Source organism: Elephantulus edwardii, unplaced genomic scaffold (genome assembly GCF_000299155.1).
Source record: "Elephantulus edwardii isolate Elephantulus edwardi_28Jun2011 unplaced genomic scaffold, EleEdw1.0 scaffold00115, whole genome shotgun sequence".
Classification (NCBI taxonomy): Eukaryota; Metazoa; Chordata; class Mammalia; order Macroscelidea; family Macroscelididae; genus Elephantulus; species Elephantulus edwardii.
Window position 1 is genome coordinate 8,357,558 of NW_006399865.1, and position 23,957 is coordinate 8,381,514.

The 23,957-nt window shown below is 44.2% G+C and overlaps 1 protein-coding gene across 1 annotated transcript in view; it reads right to left on the bottom strand.

Moving 5' to 3' along the window:
- The window catches only part of FIGF (c-fos induced growth factor (vascular endothelial growth factor D)), a 39,108-nt gene that overhangs the window by 8,407 nt on the left and 6,744 nt on the right, over nt 1-23,957 (bottom strand). The window contains exons 2-3 of the mRNA XM_006892392.1: nt 9,605-9,815; nt 2,912-3,102 (exon numbers count right to left, since the gene is read on the bottom strand). Of these exons, the coding sequence (XP_006892454.1) occupies nt 2,912-3,102; nt 9,605-9,815 (402 nt within the window). The remainder of the gene's footprint in view (nt 1-2,911; nt 3,103-9,604; nt 9,816-23,957) is intronic.

The window sequence follows — 23,957 nt, forward strand, 5'->3', positions numbered from 1 at the left end:
CATCTTTCTCCTCCTGCACAGAAGCTGGTCAAATCGAACCATATACCTTTTGCATTGGCAGTGTGATTCTTTACCACTAAGCCACCAGGGCTCCCTGTTGTCTATGGTAGGAACTCTAGCAAAGCTGACCATTATGAATAGCAACAGTAATGATAAGGAATGACATCCTGGAAAGAAAGCTGAGTCAGGAGTTCAGGCCTTAGCCAACTTGACTCAATGTTTTAGTTTGGTCATGTCTCTTTACTTTTCAGTGTCTCTGATATCTTTGGAAAGTGGCACTGTTGTTTCCTGCTCTGGATTCCAATTTGGCTATAAGCTATAAGGATGAAATGAAATTACTGTTCCAAGGTTTCTTTGAGATTGAGATATATTTGATCATTATTCAAAACCATGTACTTATCCCTTCCCATACCATTGCCACTGACAGACTGGAATTCCCTGTCCCCTGACCTTGGATTTGGCCCTGTGGCTTGTTTTGGCCAATATACCACAAGGACAAGCTCAAAGTTTACCTGCTTTGTAGGGCTCGTCTCTGATGCTAATTCCGAAGATGAGGAGAATGTGATGTGGCTGGCCTGCTGGTCCAAGGGATGAAGGACACAGGTGCAGACCCAGACCCAACAATCTACAGCTGAGATACCAGCCCTGCCTAGCCCACTCTAGAGAAATCAAACTCCAGATACATGAGGGAGAATAAGGAATTGCTGCCTGGAGTTACTGAGTTGCTAGGGCATTTGTTACACAGTGCTATGCAGTTGTAGCTGACTGATACAAGATCCTTATAGCTAACATTTATATTATTGTTTCCATATTCCAGACCCATATTAAGAACCTTATGGGATGATATTTCATTATCCTCATTGTTACAGGTGAAGAAACAGATACACAGAGAGGCTACTGTAACTTGCCTAAAATGGTAAAACTACTGATCAGGGAGTGAAGATTTGAACCTAGGCTGTCTACTCTAAAGCCAGAGGTGAAGCTCGTAGGAATAGGTTTTATTGCTTTTTGAAACAAACTGATGTGACCAGAATAATCAAGGTAGGACTTTGCCCAGAAAAAACGTACATAAATGGCATTAGTTTGTTTCTAAGGTGGTTCTATGATAACAGGGATGAATTTGAACTTGATTTTAATGGTTTGACTATTCATTCTATCACCATTCCATCAAATTTTTACCATCCAGGGTGCTCAACCACTTAGTTTCAAAGAACTATTAATAAAATAATTCACAATTTTGGGGTGAGTAAATGTTTTCTGTCTTTTTAAAAACCACTATTATAATGTCCAAACACGCATATTTGAGAAAAAAAACTGTGTACTAGCACTTAAGCACATCGTTTAACATGAATCATCTGTTGAGGGGGAGCACTCAAAATAAAGTACTCAAGTATTTGTTAAGTGGAAGCAATCAATTAAAACTGTGTTTATTCTGACCTTTCAATATGTAGTGGAACGTCCATGAATCTGAGAGACTGTTTTTAGAGTGTTTGCATAAACTTCATCTTCTTGTACAATGTTCCAGCCATACTCCAGGGAAGAACATGAACAGGAGCTCAAAGCCTCCTAACATTACACAAACTGTGTTTCTCTAACAGCTGATATTTAGTCATTCTGGTGTGATTTTTATTTTTTCACCCCTAAGAAACTGTCAAAATAGTGGAGGTCAGGATTTTTACAAGTTCCAAGATTCTGTAAAAGGATTTAGGTAATGAAATATAAAGTTTAAGGGAATTAATTTACTTTACTTCTCTCTTTTTTTGTTTTTTGGTCGTGGTGGTGGTAGGGAGCAAGGTTGAGGATAGTGAACCTATTTTAAAAATAAAATCAGCATTCTGTTCTTTTCATTTAATTAAGATAATTTAATTGAGATACTTATAGATTACGGATATTATTTAGTGCATATGGGATACTAGTGTACTTTCTCATTTTACAGACAGTTGTGACAAATGACAGTAGTGCCATGCATTCCGAATCTGCAACCAAAAGAGATGTCATTTAACTTGCAGGGTTTTTCAGATCATTGTTCTATGTCTCTCTAACATGCATCACTTACTATATTTTAAAATAATGTGGTGAGAGAAAGAAAAACTTACTACTGAGCAAGGCCAAAGGGGATTTTAGAAGAAGAGGAAGGAATTTTCTCTTTCTCGGAGACTGTGCAATTATTTGGAAAGGGCTTTTGCACTGGATATTGACCTTTGGTTCCTCCAGAGCTGCCATGCTCTCTCCTCCCTTTTCCTCCTGCCTGGCTCTGTGCCCCTGGAGGATGACCTCTATCTATTGATCCTCCGGCCTTTCCAAGTTCCGCCCCACCTGCCAGGCTGAGTAGTCACGTGGTTTGCTATAGCCAGTGATGTGGCACCTTTCCTCTCGTCCTTCAGTCCTTTCTCTCTTGCTCGCTGGGTGTCCTTGACTGTTCCCTCCCTTGATGGCTTCAATCTAAAGGTGGGATTGTTAGCCTTGTGCCTTATCATCTCTTCCTCATTGCCCCCAACGCTGCCCACTCTTCACAATTCACTCAACTTAGTGACACAGAACCTATCAGACATAAAAGACTGTGCAGCTCTGTTCAGTCCTCTTAATGTCCTGTTCTACTAAAGTCCATGTGGTTTCCCAAGTTTTGATACCACAGACCAGAGAGACAGCAACTGCTGAGTGCAGGCTCTGAAGCCTGTGGACCTTGTTTTGAATCTCATCTCTGCCTCTCACTAGCCATGTAACTTTAAGTAAGTTCCCTTTCTCAGCCTCAGTTTCCTCATCTCTAAAGGAAGAGAGGAAAACACTTGGTCTTGTGGCTTGGGTTAGAAAGCAAATGAGAGCGCGCACATAAGACGTTGAGCACTGCGCTTGCTCGACAACGTTGGTGGGTGTGACTGCGCGTGGGGCGGGCGCTTGCGGGCGCTCGCACCTGCTTGGAGACGTAAGAGGTGCTCGTGTTCACGCACACCAGGCTCTCCTCATTGCAGCAGCCCCCGCACCGGAACACGTTCACGCAGGGCGGCTTGAAGAAGGTGTCGGTGGTCTGGCCCAGCTCGCGGGCCACCTCCACGCACGTCTCCCTTGGGCTGCACTGGGTTCTCTGCCACTCCTCGTCGATGACTGTGGAGAGGAAGCACATTTGGCCTCGCCACGCGGCGTGGGCCAGGGTTATGCTCAACACAGGCCCTTCCACGGGTCTAGTGCTTTCTCATTTCACCAGATATTTTTTTAATCTCTTTCTTCAACCAAAGATTATTTTTAGAAAAAAAGACAATGAAAGTCTGTGTTCCTCCCCATTTCTGCTATACCTTCATAAACCCACCGCAGCCGAGGAGGTTCCAAGTTACAGCGACCCAACAGGACAGCACACAACTGCGCCCCCAGCTTTTCAAGGCTAGTAATTTTTTTTAAACTGCATTTCATTCGTGTACATTGTTGTTGGTTTTGTTCCCTCCCTCCACCCAGCAAACTCCTGTCCCCGTGATTTACCCTCCTCCCCACCCTCAGCCCCCCTGCCCCCTCCTCTTCCCTCTTTGGATACCCATACACATCTTACTGGTTATCCTTGTGTTTTTACAGTAATGGTAGGTATCCTGCAGTATTGCGCCTGAGTTAGTTCACAGCATAATGCGCTTAGCCTCTCCCATGCTATATAGTATTTTTCAAAATCGTTTCTCTTTACTGCTGCTGGCATTTCTCTGCTTGGTTTTTTGAGGAAATACCAAACTGCCTTCCAGAGTGGTTGTACCATTTAACAGTCCCATCAACAGTGTATGAGAGTTCCAATCTCTGCGCATTCTCTCCAACATTTATTTATTGCTGTCCTGTTAAACTTTGCCACTGCTGCTGGGGCGAGATGGTATCTCATGGTGGTTTTGTTTTGTATAAGGCTGGAATCATTAAGGAAGAAACCTGTGGCATCTTGGTCCTGAGGAGCAACAGGTGGGTTCGAACTGTTGATCTTTTAATTAGCAGCTGAGTGCTTCGAACATTGCAACATCAGGACTCCTTCATAGAATATAAGTTGTCTTCATAGAATATTATTTTTCCCCCTTTGTAGCACATTGTATTGACATTGGGTATATCTGGGAAAACTCATCAATAAGAAAGTATATGAAGTGTATAAGGAAATAACATGTGAAAGTTATTTATTGAACAATTTATGGCAAACAGCTAAATTGAATGCTTCTATCCAGCAAGATATGGGTAGGTTTTAGTACCATCAAGAAATATATTTCTGTTGGGAGCTCTGGTGGCCTAGTGGTAAAAAGCTGCGCTGCAATTGCTGGAGGCACTTGGTTCAAGTCCACGAGCCAGTATGGACAATCTCCTATGCAATTAACTGCCTCTGAAAACCCACTGGAGGATCACCTCTGTGTGGGTTCCGACTTGATGGTACACAACAATAATAATTGGTTACTTAAGTAACTATGGTACTTAAGTAACAATGAGTTTTGTGGCTCGTAGCAACCTTACAGGCCACGGTAGAACTGCTCCCGAGCGCTTCCAAAGGTGCCATCTTTACAGAAACAGATTGTCTCATCTTTAAAACCACCAACCTTTCAGACAGCGGTTGAATGCTTAACCACTGCATCACCAGGGCTCCGGTAAGTAACGTTGTTGTTAATGTAACATTGAGTCGGAACCGACTCCTAACTGACCCTCCAATGGGTTTTCAGAGGCAGTAAATCACATGGGGGAAGATTGTTCATCCTTCTCTTGTGGAGCAGCTGGTGGCCTCGAACTGCATGCATTTGTGGTTGCAGCACAGCTTCTTGCCACTAGGCCACCAGAGCTCCCTAAGTAACTTGTTATATGTCATTGAGTTGGCTCTGACTCATAATGACCCTATGAACAACAGCTCTGAAGCCTGCTCTATCTTGAGCCACTTTCATTGTCTCTGACACACCTACCCCCATTTCCCCAGTCACTGAATCAATCTATCTCATGGAGGGTCTTCCTCTCCTGCGCTGTCCTTCCACACTTCCAAGCATGATATTCCTTTCCAAGGACTGGTCCCTCCATGACTAAATATGTCAGACGAAGCTTCAGAATCCTTGCTTCCAAGGAGCAGACTGGTCTCCAGGACAGATCTGTTTGTTTTCCTTCAGTCCATGGTATGTTCAGTACTCTTCTCCAGCACCACAGCTCAAAGGCATCAATTCTCCTTCTGTCATCCTTAGTCATTGTCAATCTCTCTGACGCACAGCTAGTAAAATGGAAACTTGCAAGGAGCTTATCTTTCCATAAGTCGGGGTGCTTATCATCTGCAAATGCCTCATACTCAAACATAATTGTGGTTGTTATGTTGTTCAGTCACTTTTGACTCCTACTGACCCCACACTCACAAAATGAAAGAAGCCCTGCCCAATCCTGCAAAATCTTGGGTGACGGAATTTGGCAGCGGCTTCCTCCTCATTTGGAGTCTTGCCCCATCAGCAAATGAAGGCCCTTCTTGGCTGAAAGCTTTACTCCAACCCTGTCATTAAGAGAGACCCTACTTGGAGGAGGTGGCTTGCACTGTGAGCGTTGTCTGAGGGCCTTCCCTTCCAGCACTGTATTGGACAATGCTCTGCTGCTAGGCATAGTTTTCAGGGCCCATTACATCAGCTGTGGCTGGCCAGTCCTGCTTTCTTCCTAGTCTGTCCTAGTCTGGAAGCTCCACTGAGACCTGTCCTCCTTGTGGGACCCTGCTGAGGTTTGAAATGCTGGTGGAATAAGCTCCCAATACCCCAGCACCATACAAGCCCCCACAGCATGATGGGCAGGCTGATGAGCGGTTAGTGGCAAGCTTAGTGCAGGTGATCAAATAAGTCCATTAGTCTAGTTAATATGAGGGTTGAAAAAGCCTGTGGAAAACAGTGATTCTTTTTCTCTCAATTTTGCAAAAATTTTATTTTGCCTCCTTGATACTTAATATTGTATAGGCCTTCCTAGAGATTTTGGGGGGGGAGAGGGGAGAAAGGTTCAGTTATATGATAAAGACAACCTTTAAAGGCATTCTTTTAGCTTGTCATGGGCCTGTAGTTTCTGTTGGAAGGGTGTGTGTGAGAGGACCTCTTGTAGGTTGCTTCTAAATTGATTCCCAAAGACCCTGTCCTCCTGATCTCCATTCTGGTGAGTAATCCTGTCCCCCGAGTGTGCAACCTGCTGAATGACTGTGCCTAATAATGGATTACACTGGACAGTAATGGGATGCCACCTCTTCATTGTGTTATATGTAACTGACTTCCTAGTCTCTGTTCTTTCTGGCACCTCTCATTCTCTCTCCTGTCTTCTGGGTTTATATACTTACATGGAGGTAGTGACCATGATGGAGGGGCCCACATGATAAAGACTTTTGGGTCACAGCCAGTCACAGGCTGACTAAGGTCTTAGGTCCAACAACCTATGAGGGGCGGAATCCTACAGTGAGTATACTTGGAAGAGGATCTTACCACAGATGAACCTTGAGATGAGTGTAGTTTGAACAGATACTTTAATTGTAGCCTTGAGAGAGACCCTGAAATAGAGACACTTCTCTATGACAGGTGGGCCACTAGGAACAGAAATGCTGTCCCTCTCCTAGCAATGTGTCCAAAGTATATGAGAAGAAGCTTTGTCACCTTTACCTCCGAAGAGACATCTGGCTGCCCTTTCTCCAAGACATTGAGAGGGACATCATGCTTGGAAATGTGGAGGGTCAGCAAAAGAGAAGAAGACCCTCAATCAAATGGATTGACAGTGACTGCAGCAATGGGCTCAAGTGTGTCAGAGATGGTGAGGATGGCACAGGAGAGGAGAGGGTTCTGATCTGCTATTTATAGAGTCACTATGAGTTGTACTTGACTCGATGGCACCCACCAACAACAGTAACAATCTAAGCCATGTCTAGGTTCCTAACCCACAAAAATTGTGAGATAAAAAGTGTCTTAAGCCAGTAAATTTCAGGGTAATTTTTCAGGAAGCAATAAATAGATAACCTCTTAATCCTTTTTACTCTGTTGCTGTTGTTGTGCCGTTTAGGTCCTAACTGACTCATAAGTGACCCTGCAGCAGGTTCTTGGGGCAGTAAACCGCATGGCAGGAGCCTGCTCATCTTTGTCCCATGAAGCAGCTGGTGGATTCAAACCATGTGCCTTAGGATTGGCAGCACACACTTACACTAGGCCACCAGAACTCCTTAGCTGCAATAATTTGTATCGCTCCCCTCCAGTTTGTTCTGTATTCCCATATGTTGTTGTTGCGTACTGTGGAGCTGGTTTTCAGAGGTAGTAAATTGCAAGGGAGGAGATTGCCCATCTTTCTTCTGCAGAGCATCTGATGGATTTGAACCCATGCCTTTGGCTTGACAGTACAGTTCCTTACTACTAAGCCACCAGACGAGTGGATTTCCATACAGATTAGCATATTTCCACCTCTGCGTGAAGTATGCACATACAAAATTACTCTTTGAAATGCTACCCTCATCTTTTAACTATTCCCTCAAAACATCTTTTCTACATGCCTTTCTGTTTCTCTTTAATCCCAGTTCAGCTTCTTTAGTCACGGAGAAGAGAAAATAAAAGATGTTCAGGCAGCTGAGGGATACTGCATATATTAAACAATCTATCTAAATTTTAAGGGGTTCCCCCCCCAGTAAAACTTTGCAAAAAAATCTATTTAAAAATCTGCACTTATAAATATATAAAAATCTTGAAGGTTATAAACACGAGAGATAAATTACTCCATTAGATTTTTTTAAAATTCACTATTATTCATCCTGAATCCTTGGGAAAAGAAAGCAATCAGCTTGTGAGGATAATCTTGGTGGAAAATCCTGCCAACTGCCGCACCTATTTGCATAAGAAAGAGAAAAATATTTTTATAGGACTGCATTTTGAAAGTCAGAGCTGGTAGGATTTTAGTCAAAATCGTGTGCAAATCGTACACAAAATAGCACGACCGACACCATCAGTGAAAAGTCTGTCAAGTTCCTCTTCTGCCTGTACTGCGTCCCACCAGGGCTTCTCCACCTCAGCCCAGCCCTATGTAACACACCAATTTAAATGCGTGCTGCTGCTAACTCAGCTAGCTTTGTTGTTGCTGTTAGGTGCTGTGACGTGAACGATGTATCTGAATCCTGCCCTGTCCTGTACCATGTTCATCTTTGTCATACTCGGGCCCATTGTTATAGTCACCGTGTCAGTCTGCCTTGCTGAGGTTTTCCTCTTCTTCACTGACCTTCTGCCTTTCCCAAAAGATACCTTTTCCTAAGGACTGGCCTCTTGTGACAACAGCTAGATTGTTGTTCTTGTGTACCATAGAGTCAGACTGACCCATAGGTGACCCACGTGGAAAATGGCAGTATTGACCCAAAGACCTGGGTGCAAGCAATGTCTGATGCCCATTGACTCTGACATGGGATCTCAGACAGGTTTAAGCATGTATTTACTTGTTATCTATCAGTGGTGGCTTTCCTGTATTTTTTTGTTTGTTTTCCTGTATCTTAGGATGTTGTTTTTGTTGTTATGTGCAGTCAAGTCACCTGCGACTCATAGCAACCCTATGTACAACAGCATGTATGTCAGGTGAAGCTTCAGAATCCTTGCCTCCAAGGAGCAGCCTGGCTTCACCTTCTCCAGGGTGAACCTGCTCGTTCTCCTACCAATCCGTAGTATATTCAACACTCTTGTCCAGCACCACAGCTCAAAGGCATCGATTCTCCTTCTATCACCCCTAGTCATTGTATCTGTAGATAGTATTGTTGTTGTTGTTGTTGTTGTTATGTGCCGTCGAGTCATTTACGACTCATAGGGACCCTATGTACAGCAGCCCTAAACCCTGCTCTATCCTGTGCCAATCTCACTGCCTCTGACACACCCATCCCGATTACCCCACTCACTGAATCAATCAATCTCATAGAGGGTCTTCCCCTCTTGCGCCGACCCTCCACCCTCCCAAGCATGATGTCCCTCTCCAAGGATCTGTCCCTCCTTGCAACATGCCCAAAGTATGTCAGACGAAGCCCCAGAATCCTTCCCTCCAAGGAGCAGCTTGGTTTAACCCTCTCCAGGATGAATCTGTTTGTTTTCTTGGCAGTCCATGGTACACTCAATACTCTTCTCCAGCACCACAGCGCAAAGGGATCAATTCTCCTTCTGTCCTCCCTAGTCATTGTCCAACTCTTTGATGCATAACAAGCGATTGCAAAGACCATGGCCTGTATCAGGTGCACCTTAGTCTCCAGAGAGACACTGTTGCTCTTGAGTACTTTAGAGAGATACTAGATATTATTAAATTGGGACTCTTTTGTCCGGTATATACACACAGCATATACAGTACAGCAAAGTTCAATGTGAAGCACCTCGTACACAGGGTAGTGGATAATTTGAAGTTTTGTAGACTATACTAGCAAATCATGGCTCGGTATTTTGTTTGAAGCATTCTTTGGTGTTGGCGTGGACACTGAAATCAGCTTGAATATATTTCACTACAGACAAAATCAAGGCTATCGGGCCTGTGCCTCATATCTGTGCTGCAAAAAAAAGGAAAGGGTCCACCCAGTCCTCCCACTGTTCCTCTCTGGCGACGCCCCCCAACGTTGGGAAGGAGTGCGTGCACTTGTCTGGCAAAGGCTTAGCCTCCACATCCACACACCCACCTTTCAGCGTCTCAGTGTCGTAGAAGGTTGCGGCAAACCTGGTGGAGCGATGCGAGGCCGAGCGGGAGTCCACGCTGGCGAGGTCCCTGAGCTTCAGGCGACACCTCCACAGCTTCCAGTCCTCCGAGTGTGTGATGCGCAGCAGCTCCTCCAGGCTCGAGGCCGCCCTGATCTGCTGCTCCGATCGCTCTAAGGTTGACCGATACGCCTGCTTCAAAGACAGAAGGATTGGCCTCAAAAAGCATGTCACAGAGAAACCGTTGGGCAGTTCCTCTACATGGTAAAGCACAGACTTACTTGCCCTCTGAACTAGGATCTCCACTTTGGAGTGGAGACCCCCAAAGATTTGAAAGCAGGGGCCCAAACAGACAAATGGGCACCCGTGTTCACTGCAGCTTTACTCACAATTGCCCGGGAGGTGGGGCCCACCCAGCCACGTGTCCATGAGCAGAAGATGGGATCAACAAAACGAGGTCCATGCATACCATGGAGTACAATCCAGCCAATAAGAGAAACGGACTTGGAATGAAGACTCTGGCTACTAACACGTGGACGAACCTTGCAAATGTGCTGGGCTAAAGAAGCTGGTCTCCAGAAGGATTCTAGGACCTCACTAATGTGGGATATTCATAGGCAGATGCATAGAGACAGAATATAGATTTGTGGTTCAAGACTCCTGGGGAGTTACTGCTTAAAGGGTGCTGAGCTTCTGTTTAGGGTGATGGAAGAGTTTTTAAAAATGATATTAATGGTTGTACAGCATTGTACACAGTCCCTGGAGGATTGCACTGATCAGGCCTGATGGAGAGAAGAAGGCCTGTGTTTGACTTGCTCCTGACTCTGATGCTTTGGATGTTGCCAGCAAAATTGGGATCATCTAAACTGAGTCCAGCGGGCTAATTCTAAATACAAATTTTTCTCACACACAAAAAGTTTTTTTAAAAATCATGCTATGTTAGAAAGATTTTTATTTCTTGAGGCAAATCTCATTTAATAACCATCCATAAAGACAGACTGACTGACATATGACCCCAAAATTCTTACAGGTTTCCATTCAATGTCAGGAATATTCGAAAACGACCGAACTCCGAGAACTCAGGAGGAAATAGCGACTCTCTGGCCTGCACTACTAAACTACTGAATGGCTCATCTGAGTTGCCTTACCATAGAAAAGGCAGAGCATCTGCAAGTCCCCCGAGTTGCTTAAGCACACTCTAAACTCCATAATTTAAAGCCTAATCCAAAAGAATTCAGACACTCATTCTGCTCTTATAAATGGACATGATAATAAGTCAACCTCAAAAGAAAGCAGACAACCCATAAAAATGGAGGTTGTGTGCTTCTACAGGGCCAAGAATCAACACTCAAATGATGGTGAAGCCTAGTTAGGAGTCCCCAATGGGGCGGATGGGTAAGTGCTCAAATTCTAGCCCAAAGGACTGTGCTTCCCAAGGGCCCTTGCTCCCAGCAGGCTTTCAGCACTGATTTGGGTTTGCTGAATCATCTTTATGTGACCTGTTCGTGTGAGACCAAAAAACCCCCACAAGTATAGTTCCAAACACATATGCAAACCGTTAATCCCAACAATTTTAGCTACTCATCATTAGTTGAATTAATTGTTAATTCCTTCCTACTTCCTGATGAATGTGCTAATTGACGTCGACCACCTTCAAAAGCAGTCAGCGGCAGGAAGGAAGTGAGGCAGAGGTACCAGATCTCTGCTTTTTATAATTGTAGGGTTTGTTTAGGTTTTTTTGGGTTCTTTTGCTTGTTTATTATTTTTTTTTTGTTGTAGCTGCTCTGCTTTTTAATAAATAAATCTAAGATTGTTGGTGAGTCCTCTCTTAAATGACAAACTATTCTCTGATATCTCGGCTACCACAAGTCAGCATCATCTAAGTTGTGAGGCTTCAAGTCTTTGTAAAAAAAACTTTGCTGGTTTTTTGGTTTTGGTTTTTGTTTTTTTTGTTTTTTTTTTGGTTAGCTGCCCGCCTCCCCCGGTCGATTCTGAGTCTGGTGACCCCATGTGTCAGAGAAAGGCAGCACTTAATTTCAAAGCTGATCAGACGCTTGTGAGTAAGTTCGAACCGCCCAACTCTTGGAGAGTAGTTGAGCACTTCACTGTTTGCCCTACCTGAAGACTCTTAGCAAGATTCTCCCATGGTTTGAGTGGAGATTACTTTGTGTAGAACAGTGTGGAGGGTAATCATGTCTTTTCTCATGAATTTCTAAATTCACACGCGTTCCCCCTCTTCTCCATAGCTTAGAGTTCAGCTGCCTTCTCAGCCAAGTGTGGCCAAGATGGCGGGCAAGCTGTTTGGAAGAGCGTGTGGAAGGAACTTGGAAATGTCTATGCAATGGAGAGGCCAGAGGTTTTCTGCCCTCCTGTTCTTTAATGCCCCATTTTCACCTTCTTTCTCCTCCAACAACCAAAATCAAGCCAGGTTACATCATAAAGACAAGAAAAGGCATCTTTTTTTCTAACTATCAAAACTCATCACCACTGACCCTAATTAACTATTTGCAGCTTGTCTTGTTTAGTACTTGTCTTCTTCACTGAGTTGTGAAAGCCATTTGAGCCATAATGACGTCTATCTTATTCACAAAACAATCTCAACTTCCGTGATCCATATTATGTTTGAGCCAGTTGTTGCAACTGTTGGGTAAGGGATAAATGTCACATACATTCACGAGAAATTGTCTCATTCTTTAAATCCCTTGGATTATAGCTTGGGTTCCAAATATTTGTATTAGAATATCTTGCTGAGATGGATTGTTGGAGCCCCTTTTCTAACTCAAGTCATCTGACCAAGCATTTGCAGACCGCGTCCCAACCTGAATGACCTTTTCAGGACTGAAAATCAACAATATTATTTTCCAGGCAGCAAATGGCACAAGAAAGCCCGGCTGCCTTTGTGTGACTCAATCTTAAAGGACAGACTAAATTGCTTTTCCAACTTCCAAGAAGCTAAAACAACCTACTACTTGAAATAGAATGAAAAGAATAGGCACTGCTTCACCCTGTGAAATTGAACAGAAAAGTTCAAATTAGGATCCTTTCTGCAAGGCAGTCCTAGACAATATTTTAAAGAAAACAAATGAGACTGCAAGCAAGCAAGGGTGAGGGTGAGGGTGGGGAGAGCAGAGATGAGAATGGCTTTAGGGACCACAGCTGGGTTCAGATCTGGCTTGGGGGTGTTGGGGTTTTAAGCAAGAATTGTCCGAGGAAGTTACTGACTTTTCCTCACAGTTTTTCGAAGAGTTTTCTTGGGCCATTCCTGTCTCGTGCAAGTTAGAATTGTGTTTTGTGGAAAACAACAAGTGTTGGCAAGGATGTGAAGGAACTGAAATGCCGCTCATCCATCACTGCTGTTGTGGTTGCTGTTACGGGCTGTTGAGTTGATGGAGACTCCTAGTGACCCCACAAACAACAGATCTGACCCTTGTCCTATATTATGCGCCATCCTCATGCCTGCCATTACAGGCCCTGTGCCAATGCATCTTCTTGAGGGTCTCCCCCTCTTTCACTGACTCTGCACCTTTCCAACCATGACATCTTCTTCTAAGGACTGACCTCTCCTGACAGTATGCCCAGAGCATGTGAGATGAAGCATCACAGCTTCTAGAGAGCACTTTGGTTACACTTCTTCCAAGACAGACTTGTTTATTCTTTTGGCAGTCCCGGGTATATTCGGTACTGTTTGTCAACATCCCACTCCAGAGGCATTCATTCTTCTTCGGTCTTCCTTATTCAGTGTCCAACTTTCATATGTGTATATGAAGCAATTAAAAATGCTATGGTTCGGGTCAGGAACACCTTAGTGTTTAAAGTTATGCCCTTGCTCTTTAGCATTTTAAAGAGATCTTTGACAACAGATGTGCCCACTGCAGTGTATCTCTTGATTTCTTGACTGATGCTTCCATGGATGTTGGTTATAAATCTAAGTAAAAGGAAATAATTGACACTATCAGTCTATTCTCCATTTATCATGATGTTGCTTATTGGTCTAGTTGTTGGAATTTTTTTCTTGATGATGATATGTACTCCATCCTGAAGGCTGTCTTTGATCTTCTTCAATAAGTGCTTTAAGCCTTCTTCACTTTGAGCAATCAAGGTTGTTGAATCTTACTCTGATTCCATTGCCACATTCTTATTCATATACTCCAGTTTATCAGATTATTTGTTCAGCATACAAATTCATAGATAGGTGATAGGTGAAAGGTTCCAAGTCTGACGTGTACTTCTAGATTTTAAACCATGCACCAAAAACGACTGGAACTATAGCTAATGTCAGATGGATCTTGGCTGAAAGCAGAGAGTAACACAGGAATGTCTATCTGTGTTTCATTGACTGTGCAAAGGCTTTTGACTGTGTGGACCACAACAAATTGTGGCTCACTCTGAGAAGAATGGGAATCCCAGAACACTTGATCATGCTAGTGCAAAACTTATACTTGGACCAGGAGGCAGTCGCCAGAATAGAGCAAGGGAACACTGTATGTTTCAAAATTGGAAAGGGTGTGTGTCAAGGATGTGCCCTATCTCCATATCATTTCAATCTATATGCGGAACAGATTATCCTGGAGACTGGGCTCTATGAGAAGCGTGGCATCGGGCTTGGAGGTAGATTCATCAACAATCTGCATTATTCTTTCCTCTGGGACAATTGGCAGCATCATTATGGAATGTGAAGACACTGAGAGTGTTGACAGCTTCAGTTTGTTTGGCTCTACAATCAGTACTCTTGGAACCAGCAGCCAGGAAATTAAAAGATGAATTGCATTGGGAAAATCTGCTGTCAGAGACCTCTCCAAAGTACTGAAGAGCAATGATGTCAGTCTGGAGACTAAGGTGTACCTGATACAGGCCATGGTCTTTGCAATTACTTGCTATGCATGAGAGAGCTGAACCATGTAAGAAGCATGACCTTTGTATTAATAGCGCAACTCTCTAAGGACTATGCCACCAGGGCCCCAGGAGTGAGAGAGAGGAGGAAAGGGAGTCATTGTTTAGAAAGCAGCAAGTTTCTGGTTTTGATGATGGCAAGTCGGTGATGATGATGTCCTTCTCCAAGGACTGATCCCTCCTTGCAACATGTCCAAAGTATGTCAGATGAAGCTTCAGAATTCTTGCCTCCAAGGAGCAGCCTGGTTTCACCCTCTCCAGGATGAACCTGTTCATTCTCCTAGCAGTCCATGGTATATTCAATACTCTTCTCCAGCACCACTGCTCAAAGGCCTCAACTCTCCTTCTATCATCCCTAGTCATTGTCCAGAAAGAATCTTTGTTTTTTTTTATGTTGACCTTCAATCCATATTAAAGGCTGCAGTCCTTGAAGCTCTTGCTGCAGAGGGTCAAGGACTGCAGCCTTTAATATGGATTGAAGGTCAACATAAAGTCCTTGGAGAAGGCCATCACGCTTGGGAGGGTGGAGGGAGAGCGCAGGAGAGGAAGACCCTCTCAGAGGGTAGGTGTGTCAGAAACAGTGAGTTTGGCACAGTATAGGTCAGGGTTTAGGGTCTCTGTGAGTCACAGGTGACTCGACAGCACATAACAACAACAACAACAACAATCCCTTTGTTTTGTTCTGTTCAAGTAATTGTTTTATGATCTATGTACAGTTTCCCCATGAGCACAATTAAGTGTTCTCAGATTCCTAATGTTCTCAAACGTATCCATAATTTATTACAACCCATAAACTTGAATGCCACAGTGTTCATTGAAATTTTGTTCACAGAGGATAAAAGGTGAAAAGAATCTCAAGACCCATCAGCAGATGAATGGACAAAGGAAATGTGGCATTGGCAAAATATTATTCAGCCACAGAAATGAAGTCCAGGTAACTGCCCACACATGAAAACAACCTACTGAGTGAATTAAGTTCATCACAAAAAGCCATATATTGTACGATCTTATTCATGAGAAGTATCTGGAACAAGCAAATCAGTCGCTCGCTCGCTGTCCCGTCAGTTGGTTCCAACTCATAGCTGACCCTCTAAAGGTTTCCGAGGTCGTAACTCACTGCCTGTCTTTCTCTCGAGAAGGGGCTGGTGGATTTGAACCATGTAAGAAGCATGACCTTTGGATTAATAGCGCAACTCTCTAAGGACTATGCCACCAGGGCCCCAGGAGTGAGAGAGAGGAGGAAAGGGAGTCATTGTTTAGAAAGCAGTAGGTTTCTGGTTTTGATGATGGCAAGTCGGGCAACAAAAACTGACGATGGTTGCACATGCTGGTTAATGAAATTGATTTCACTAAATTGCACATGTGAAAATTGTTACATTGGCAATGATTGTACTCTATAAATATTAACAAGTATAATGATAAAAAAGAATCCACTGCTTTAGATAAGGAGGCCAGCATTGCTAACGCCGCCACTAGCCTTCTTAAGATGCTTGCAACCAAGACTGTGTTTCCAAGCCTTTTCTAATCTTGGTGATGTGTTTTCGTAATCAGGCTGTCTTGGTGGTAATATGCTTTCTGGAAGTTTAGTGGTGAGGGTGTGTGGCAGATAAAATTTGTGTATTTGGAGCATCCAGAAGCTTTGGGGTGAGTCATTAGGGGACGTGGTTCCAACAGCTTTCCTTGGATTTGCTTAAGGATTTACAAGTGTGCCTGGGGCTCTGGCTCTCCATTCTGCATTCCCAGAGAAACACCAGCAATCAACAACTTCCCTTTGTAGTGGGTTAGGGGAGGTAGTTTCTGTTGCAACACTGATAGTTCCCCATTTCCTCCACCTCTTAGGAAATCTTCTATTTCACTGGAAGAGCCATTTTGCATTTCCTCTTTAACTTGGTGTGTAAGGCTAAGACAAAACCGCCAGATTTTTTTCCCTGATTTGGGGTTCAAGTTACGCCTGATGCATTCTGGGCTCTCTCCTGTGGATGTTGCTGTCCTTCTCACTCTCCTTTCCTTTCTCAGTCCCACCCAGAGACACTTGAGAAGAAAGGTCTCGTGAGTTACTTCCAAAAGAGTGCAGCCTTTGAACACTCTATGCTCTGACACGTGGAGTAGCCAGGAGGCGACGCTGACCAGAGCAGCTGGCTTGTGGTTATTGGTTCTCACTATGCGCAGCAATCAGAGTGCATCTCAAGAAATCTGCCCTTGTCACGTTGAGACTTTTGAGTCTAACTTGAAGTTTTAGAACTTCCCCTTCTGTAGTTTCTCAGTGGAAAGACTATCCCCTCAGAGGAAGCTTTGCCTAAATGCAAAACCATTCTGTTGTCAGGGCAGCTTGTTGGAGAGGAGAGAGCCTGGATTTGAGTGGTTTTAAAAAACTGCCTTTGGATGCTAGAGCAGTGCTCTGGAAGTTAATGTTGTCGGTTTCTTATAAAGTTCTGAAAGTAATCATATGACTCAGGAATCTCAGTCTCACTCCTGCACATTTACTCTTGAGAAATGAAGACTGATGTTCACCTGAATATCAGTGTATGAAGGGTTATAATAGCTTTATGTTAATAGATTAGTCAGAGCCCCGAATTTGGACCAATTGAATGAGTGGATGAAGAATGTTAACTAAATTGCATTCTACCTTAATCCTTTTACAACTCTCTGGTTTATCAGATCATGGGGGAGTCTTCCCCTGATTTTGGTCATCTAAGCCTTCTATATGGTAAAAGAATAAGCAATGTTACTTACACGCTACTCCCATAGAGCTGAGGAAAGAGTGCTGTTGTTATGTGCCACTGAGTTGATTTTCAGAGGCTGTAAATTGCACAGGAGATTGCCCATCTTTCTCCCATAGAGCAGCTGGTGGATTCAAACCTCATGTCTTTGGGTTGGCAGCACAACTCCTTAACCACTAGGCGACCAGAACTCCCTGATGGAAAGATTACATAAGGTTGTCTGAAGGAAAGGATCCAGCATCAAGTGGACAATCTAATGTGCATGTCCTTTTCTTATAATAAGAGAGGTGCACTTGAGAAGAACCACATGGAGCAATTCCAATCGCCTAAAAGAGTAGTAAGAGTAAAATTTGTCCAAGGAAAAAAGAAAAGAAAAATTGTTGAAAAATTATTTTAAAAACAATTTTTGGCAATATTTCCCTTGAAAGTCCATCTCTGAAAGTATCCACTCCGACTTTATGTATGAAGAGAAAAAGCAACTCCCTTCCTAAAACATCTGGGGTTTGTGATTGGGGTCTGACTTTTTTCAAGATAGATGGTGGCTAATGGGATGGAATTCATAGGGTCCTGAGGAGTCATAGTAGACTCGGTGGCATCTAACAACAACAATGGGGTGGGACCCAGCCTAGCTAGCACTGACTGCTGCGGCTGGCTTTGGCCACTGCGGCCATGGATTTGGCCTAGGACTAATGTTGTTGATTGCCGTCGAGTTGAGCACGACTCATAGTGACTCTATGAATAAAAGACCTCATGCCTTTCCATAACTGTCATTTCTCCAAGTTCATAGAGTTACCAGAGGCATGTGGTTTAGGAAGTGGATGCCACTCCTGCTTCCAAACCTGTTTTACAACTGGGAGCTCCACCAAAAACTGTCCATAATGGGAAACCATTCTGGCATTTGATACCCCAATGGCACAAGGTTCAGCATCACAGTAACCCAGGTTACTTCTTACTGTACATTGAGAAAGAGTGATGTACAAAGTGGAAGAGTGTTCCTCCAGGTATAACAGCACTAGTTTCACTTTGCAGTGGCCTAAGAATATTCAGAAACCTGGCCACTTGGCAGGGAGAGAGAGGGTCCCTTTCTTCTCAAGGGCTTCAAACTGTCAGAGAGACTCTGCCTTTGGTTTAGCAGTGCAACTCTTGCCCCACTAGTCCACCAGAGCTCCTCTTGGGCTGGTACTTGTTCTTTTACTTATGCAATTCTGTATTTAAATAAGCCTTGGAGAAAGGGCAACCAGGGTACTCTTTTGAGGCAAGGATGGTGAAGCTTTGTCTCATATACTCTGGGCATGTTGTTAGGAGTGGCTAGTCTTTGGAAAGGACTTTATGCTTGGAAAAGTGGAAGTTCAACATAAGAGAAGACTCTCAACAAGACGGATTAACATGATGACTGTAACAGTGGACTCAAAGTATATCAGAGATGATGAGGATTGCACAGGACAGGGCAAGGTTCAGACCTAGTGCTCATAGGGTCGCTGAGTCATAGCTGACTTGAAGGCACATAACAACAGGTATTTAAAATAGGGAGCTCTGGTGGCCAGCCTAGTGGGTAGGAAGTTGCTCTGCCAACCCAAAGGCAAATGCTTTGAATCCACCAACTGCTCTGAGGGAGAACGGTGAACAGATTCTTCCCATGTGATTTACAGTTTTGGAAAACATGCTACAGAGTCAGCTATGAGTCAGTTCCAATGAGTTAGATTTTTCAAGCAGTCTAGAGACAGAGCGAGTGAGTACGAGTGAACATGACTAGCCAGATGTTTTAATGGAGTGATGGGGGCTGGGTGACACGAACAGTTAAGGGCTGCTTGCTTACTAGTGGAAAGGTTGGTGTTTTGAACCACGCAGAGGCACCTTGGAAGTCAGGCCTGGCAATCTGCTGTAAAGGCTTTAAAGAAATCCTGTGAAGTGCGGTTCTACTGCGCACGCCCCAAGTCACCGGAAGCTGAAATCAACCTGCCAGCAACTGACAACAACAGTAGGGGGTTAGAGTCTGGAACTAACCAGTCCTCTAATTCATTGAAAATTGTCAGAGGGATTTCTCCCCAGCCAAATTGTCTAGCCTTGGAGCAGCATCGATGCCACATTTAAATGTGCGGGAAATTGTGCTGTATTCAAAGGCCTCTGTTCCCACAGGATGCAGCTGTGTTTAGGAAACGTGGAGGCCTGAGCTGTGAGTCAGCCCTAGGCTTGCTAAAAAGTTGCTCTCAGATAGTCCTGAGGTGAGTTCCTATCTCTACCTCAGAGATCAAGGCCCAATGGCTAAGGAAACCTGTCAAGGCCCTTGAAGAGATAAGGTTATTGTCCTGTCCCATCTCCCAAGGGAAGGATCTTATTTCTCTTATGGCTCTCAGGTCACGTGATGGCAGGCCACATGACCTCCTTGGACTAATGGGATGGTACAAGTCATGCTCCTCACCAACCTGTGGAGGAGGAGAGGCCTGGGGGAGGGGGGCAGGCATGCACCCTATCAGGGTTTAAAGCCAAGCTCAGCAAACCCAGCTAGATGTCAGATTCTCAGCCATAGGCATACCCTCAAGACTCACTCACTGATGACTCAGTTATTCAACTTGCTGAAATGTGGGCTGATTTGTTATACAGTGTCACTGAGGCAAGGCAGCCCTTTTTCCAGCCTAAATATAGCCCCATTTGGATGGAAGAAGGATCTTCATGCAGAACTGTACTGTCTTTTTTTCCTACAATGCACTCCTGGGGGAAGGAAACTTCAGAGGCAACAGAAACAAACCTCAGGGGTCTCAATTTAGCAGCTCCCACCCGGGGACCTCTGTGACTGGCAATATCTTATTTTCTCATTCTCCTGCATTGCTTTTAGTTCTCTAGTGCTGCTCTAACAGAAATACCACAAGCGAGTGGCCTTAACAAACAGAAGTTTGTTCTCCTACAGTTTGGAGATGAGAAGTTCACATTCAGGGTAGAAGCCATAGGTAAGGCTTTCTGGGTCCACTCTGGAGAAAGTGCCTTGTCTCTTTGAGCTTCTGTTCTTTGGCAACCTTCATATGGTTTAAAATTTATCTTCCCTCATTATTGCTAGTTCACAATCTGTTCTTTTTTTTTTTTTTGATATCTCAGATGAGAATAACTACTCATTCTCTGCCAGTATTGCCTCAATTACATAACAAAGAAAACCCATTCCCAAATGAGATCAGGATCACAGCCATTAGGATCAGGATTTGCAACACATGATTTAGGGACACACAGTCCAAGCCATAACAGTTACTGTAAGAGGTGGAATGCTTTTGTCACACAAAGGTATGTTCAGAAGCATCTAGAAGTGACTCTAGTTGTGTGTTACTGTGTTTGGTGCTGTTTGTCAAATTATTTCTACCTTGTAGAGACACAGGGAGCACTGGTGACCCTAGTGGTAAAAATTTGCACTGGTAACCTAAAGGTACGTGGTTCAAATCTACCAGCTGCTCTGTGGGAGAAGGATGGGCATTCTCCTCCTGTGCAATTAATTGCCTCTGAAAACCCAGTGGCGGGTCAGCTCTGGGTCTTTTCTGACTCAGTGATACACAACAAAACAACAGCCACCTTGTAAGCACAGAATAGGATGGCACTTCCTGGTCCCTAGTATTTGGATGAGGCTATTTATTTGTGGCTATTCTAAGCCATGGTCTTTGTAACTCTCCAGACATAGCTGGCTGCTTCTAGTTGCTGTTAAGTGCAATTGAGTATGACTCATGCCAACGCCATGAACAGAAGACCTGAATCCCGTCCTCTCCTGGGCCCCCTCATCACCTCTGACCACTTGAGTCCCTTGCTGCAGTCACCATTTGAGTCCACCTCATTGAGGGTTTCCTCTCTTTTGCTGAATCTCCACCTTTCCAAGCATGATATCCCTTCTAGCAATGTGTCCAAAGTATGAGGTATCTGTGGCCCATTAATGAGAATGAATAACTTGCGAATAATGTAAATAAGACAAATGGCACTTTGGGGATATTGTTGTTGTTAGGTGCCATCAAGTCGAGGATGACTCGTAGTGACACGATGAGGAACAGATCTGAGCCCTGTCCTGGAGCACTAATGTGGTGATTGGTCAGTTTTGTCATCCCATCAGGCTTAAACGGAACCTTTGAAGAGGTGGCAAACAAAGTACTCATTATTTTCAAGAAAGAAGCAGCTGAGAGAGCCCTGAATCTTTCAGGTCTGAGAACTACGAGCCAAAGACAAAAGCTGTAGTATCCTATCCCCATGGAAAAAGAATGCAGGGTAAACGTGATGGATTAGGAAAAAGAAATATCCTTGTGAATTTTAATGAAATCACTCAGGCCATTGTTAGAGGAGTTGTCAGAGACAATTTAACACAATAATTCCCAACCAGGGTGTCTCTGAAGACTAGAAGTCTGCTAGTCAATCAACAAATACGATTTGGGGATTTACCAGGCTTTGCATTTAGGACACCAGAAGAAATCAGCTTCTGACAGGTACCGTGAAGATAAGATCGTGCAAGGACAGAGAAAGACTGGGGTGGGGTGGGGTGGGCAACCTCAGCCTGGTTTTGTGTGACTTGCATGTAGAGTGATTTTTAAATGGTTATAACTAAATCAAGCCTGGAAGCAGGAGCGGCATCCACTTCCAAAATGGCTTGCCTCTGGAAACTCTGTACGGACAGTGCTCAGGCTGTTCATTCATAGGGTCACTATGAGTCGTCTATGACTCGACGGCATTAAACAACAACAACAGTAACAGAAGAATGGTGTTTCATGACACATTGAAAAGTAGACGCAAGTCAAATTGTGATGTCCTTGAGGAAGTTTTCTTGACTATAGCCACACTTGCTCTGCGAGTTCTCCATCCCCCACAGACTGTAGCTCCAGGTACCAGTCACCCCATTGTAGCCACACTTCACCCTAGTTAACACGCAAGCACCAGGCCCACTTGCTGCTCCCACTGTTGTACCAAAATTTGCCTCTGAGTATACACACACATCATCACATCAGAGGGCTCTCTGCCCGTCACTGTGTCCCCTCACCCTGCTTGGTTTTCCTCCTGGTGCCTATCACCCCTGGCATGCCAGGTTTGAGTGTGATCTGCCTCCACATGCCACACTTAGAATCTCAGCTCCCTGAGAAGTGAAACACTCTCTAACATCTTGTGTTTCCAGTATCTAGAACATCTGTTGAAAAAAAAATTTAAAAACTGAACTGTTGAATGTTGTGCTGCTAACCTGAAGGTTCAGGGTTCAAAGCCACCAGCTCCTCCATGGGAAAAGGATGGCCAATCTTCTCCTGTAGGATAAATGCCTCTGAAAACTTACTGGAAGTCCAGCTATGGCTCGGTTCCGACTTGGTACACACCACCACTGTCACTTCAGGTTGCTGAGGCTCTAAATCTTTACATGAGTTGACTGCCCATCTTTCTCCTGAGGAGTGGCTGATGGATTTGAGCTGTTAACCTTTTGATTAGTAGTCTGGTACATCATGTATGATGCCACCAGGATTCCTAGAGTGGAAGCCTCATTCCATTCTAGTTCTGCACAGTTCTAGTCTGCACGCATTGGGTCACCATGAATCTGAGTAAACTTGCTGGCACTTGCATTGTGTTTTCTTTTTGTATCTTGGTGAGGATTCTGGGAACCAGTAGCAGGGTTTGGAAAGTACACACATACACACACACACACACACACACACACACACACACACTCACTCTTAACGAAAGTTGCACAAGCAGCCAGGAAATTAAAAGACTTATTGCATGGAAAAGTCTGCTGTTAGGGACCTTGCTGAAGAGCAGTGACATCACTCTCGAGACTAAGGTGTGCCTGATACAGGCCATGGTCTTTGCAATCACTTGCTATGCATCTGAAAGCTGGACAATGACTAGGGAGGATAGAGAATTGATGCCTTTGAGCTGTGGTGCTGGGGAAGAGTATTGAATATGGACTGCTAAGAAAATGAATAGGTTCATATTGGAGAGGGTTAAGCCAGGCTGCTCTTTGGAGGCAAGGATTCTGAAGCTTCGTCTGACATACTTTGGACATGTTGCAAGGAGGGATCAGTCCTTGGAGAGGGACGTCATGCTTGGAAGGGTGGAGGGACAGTGCAGGACAGGAAGACCCTCTATGAGGTGGATTGACTTAGTGACTGGTAGGTGTGTTGGAGACAGTGAGATTGGCACAGGACAGAGCAGGGTTTATGGCTGTTGTACATAGGGTCACTATGAGTCACAGGTGACTCGACAGCACGTAACAAGAACAACAGAATAAGAGAAGATATTCTGAGCTCTGATAGACTACTCAATCACGTTTCTAACCATATATCATGCCTCCCCTCCCACTCTGCTGAGCTCACGTGGGGCAAAAAAGTTGGCTCGGAAATGTGTCCAGAAAACATTTTACTGTCAACAGTGTGGCTATTTTGTTGGCAGGGAATTCCAAATCTTACCACCTCAAGTTGTATGGGGAGGCATCTGTGTGTCCAACTACTTATTCTCACTTCACAAATTTTCTCTATAAAGTTGTCCCTACAAGAGTCCCATAATGGAACTCTTCCAGTATTCAGATTTAATGCTATTCTCCCCTTCCCGCCCCTGCTAGAGCTTTTAGGGGTGGTAAGAAACCATGCTGCCATCCCGAAGGCACACAGTTCAAATCCACCAGCTGCTCTAGAGGAGAAGGATGAGCAATCTCGTCCCGTGTGATTTACTGCCTCTGAAAACTTACTGGAGGCTCAGCTGTGGGTTGGTCGGTTCAACTCGATGGTATATA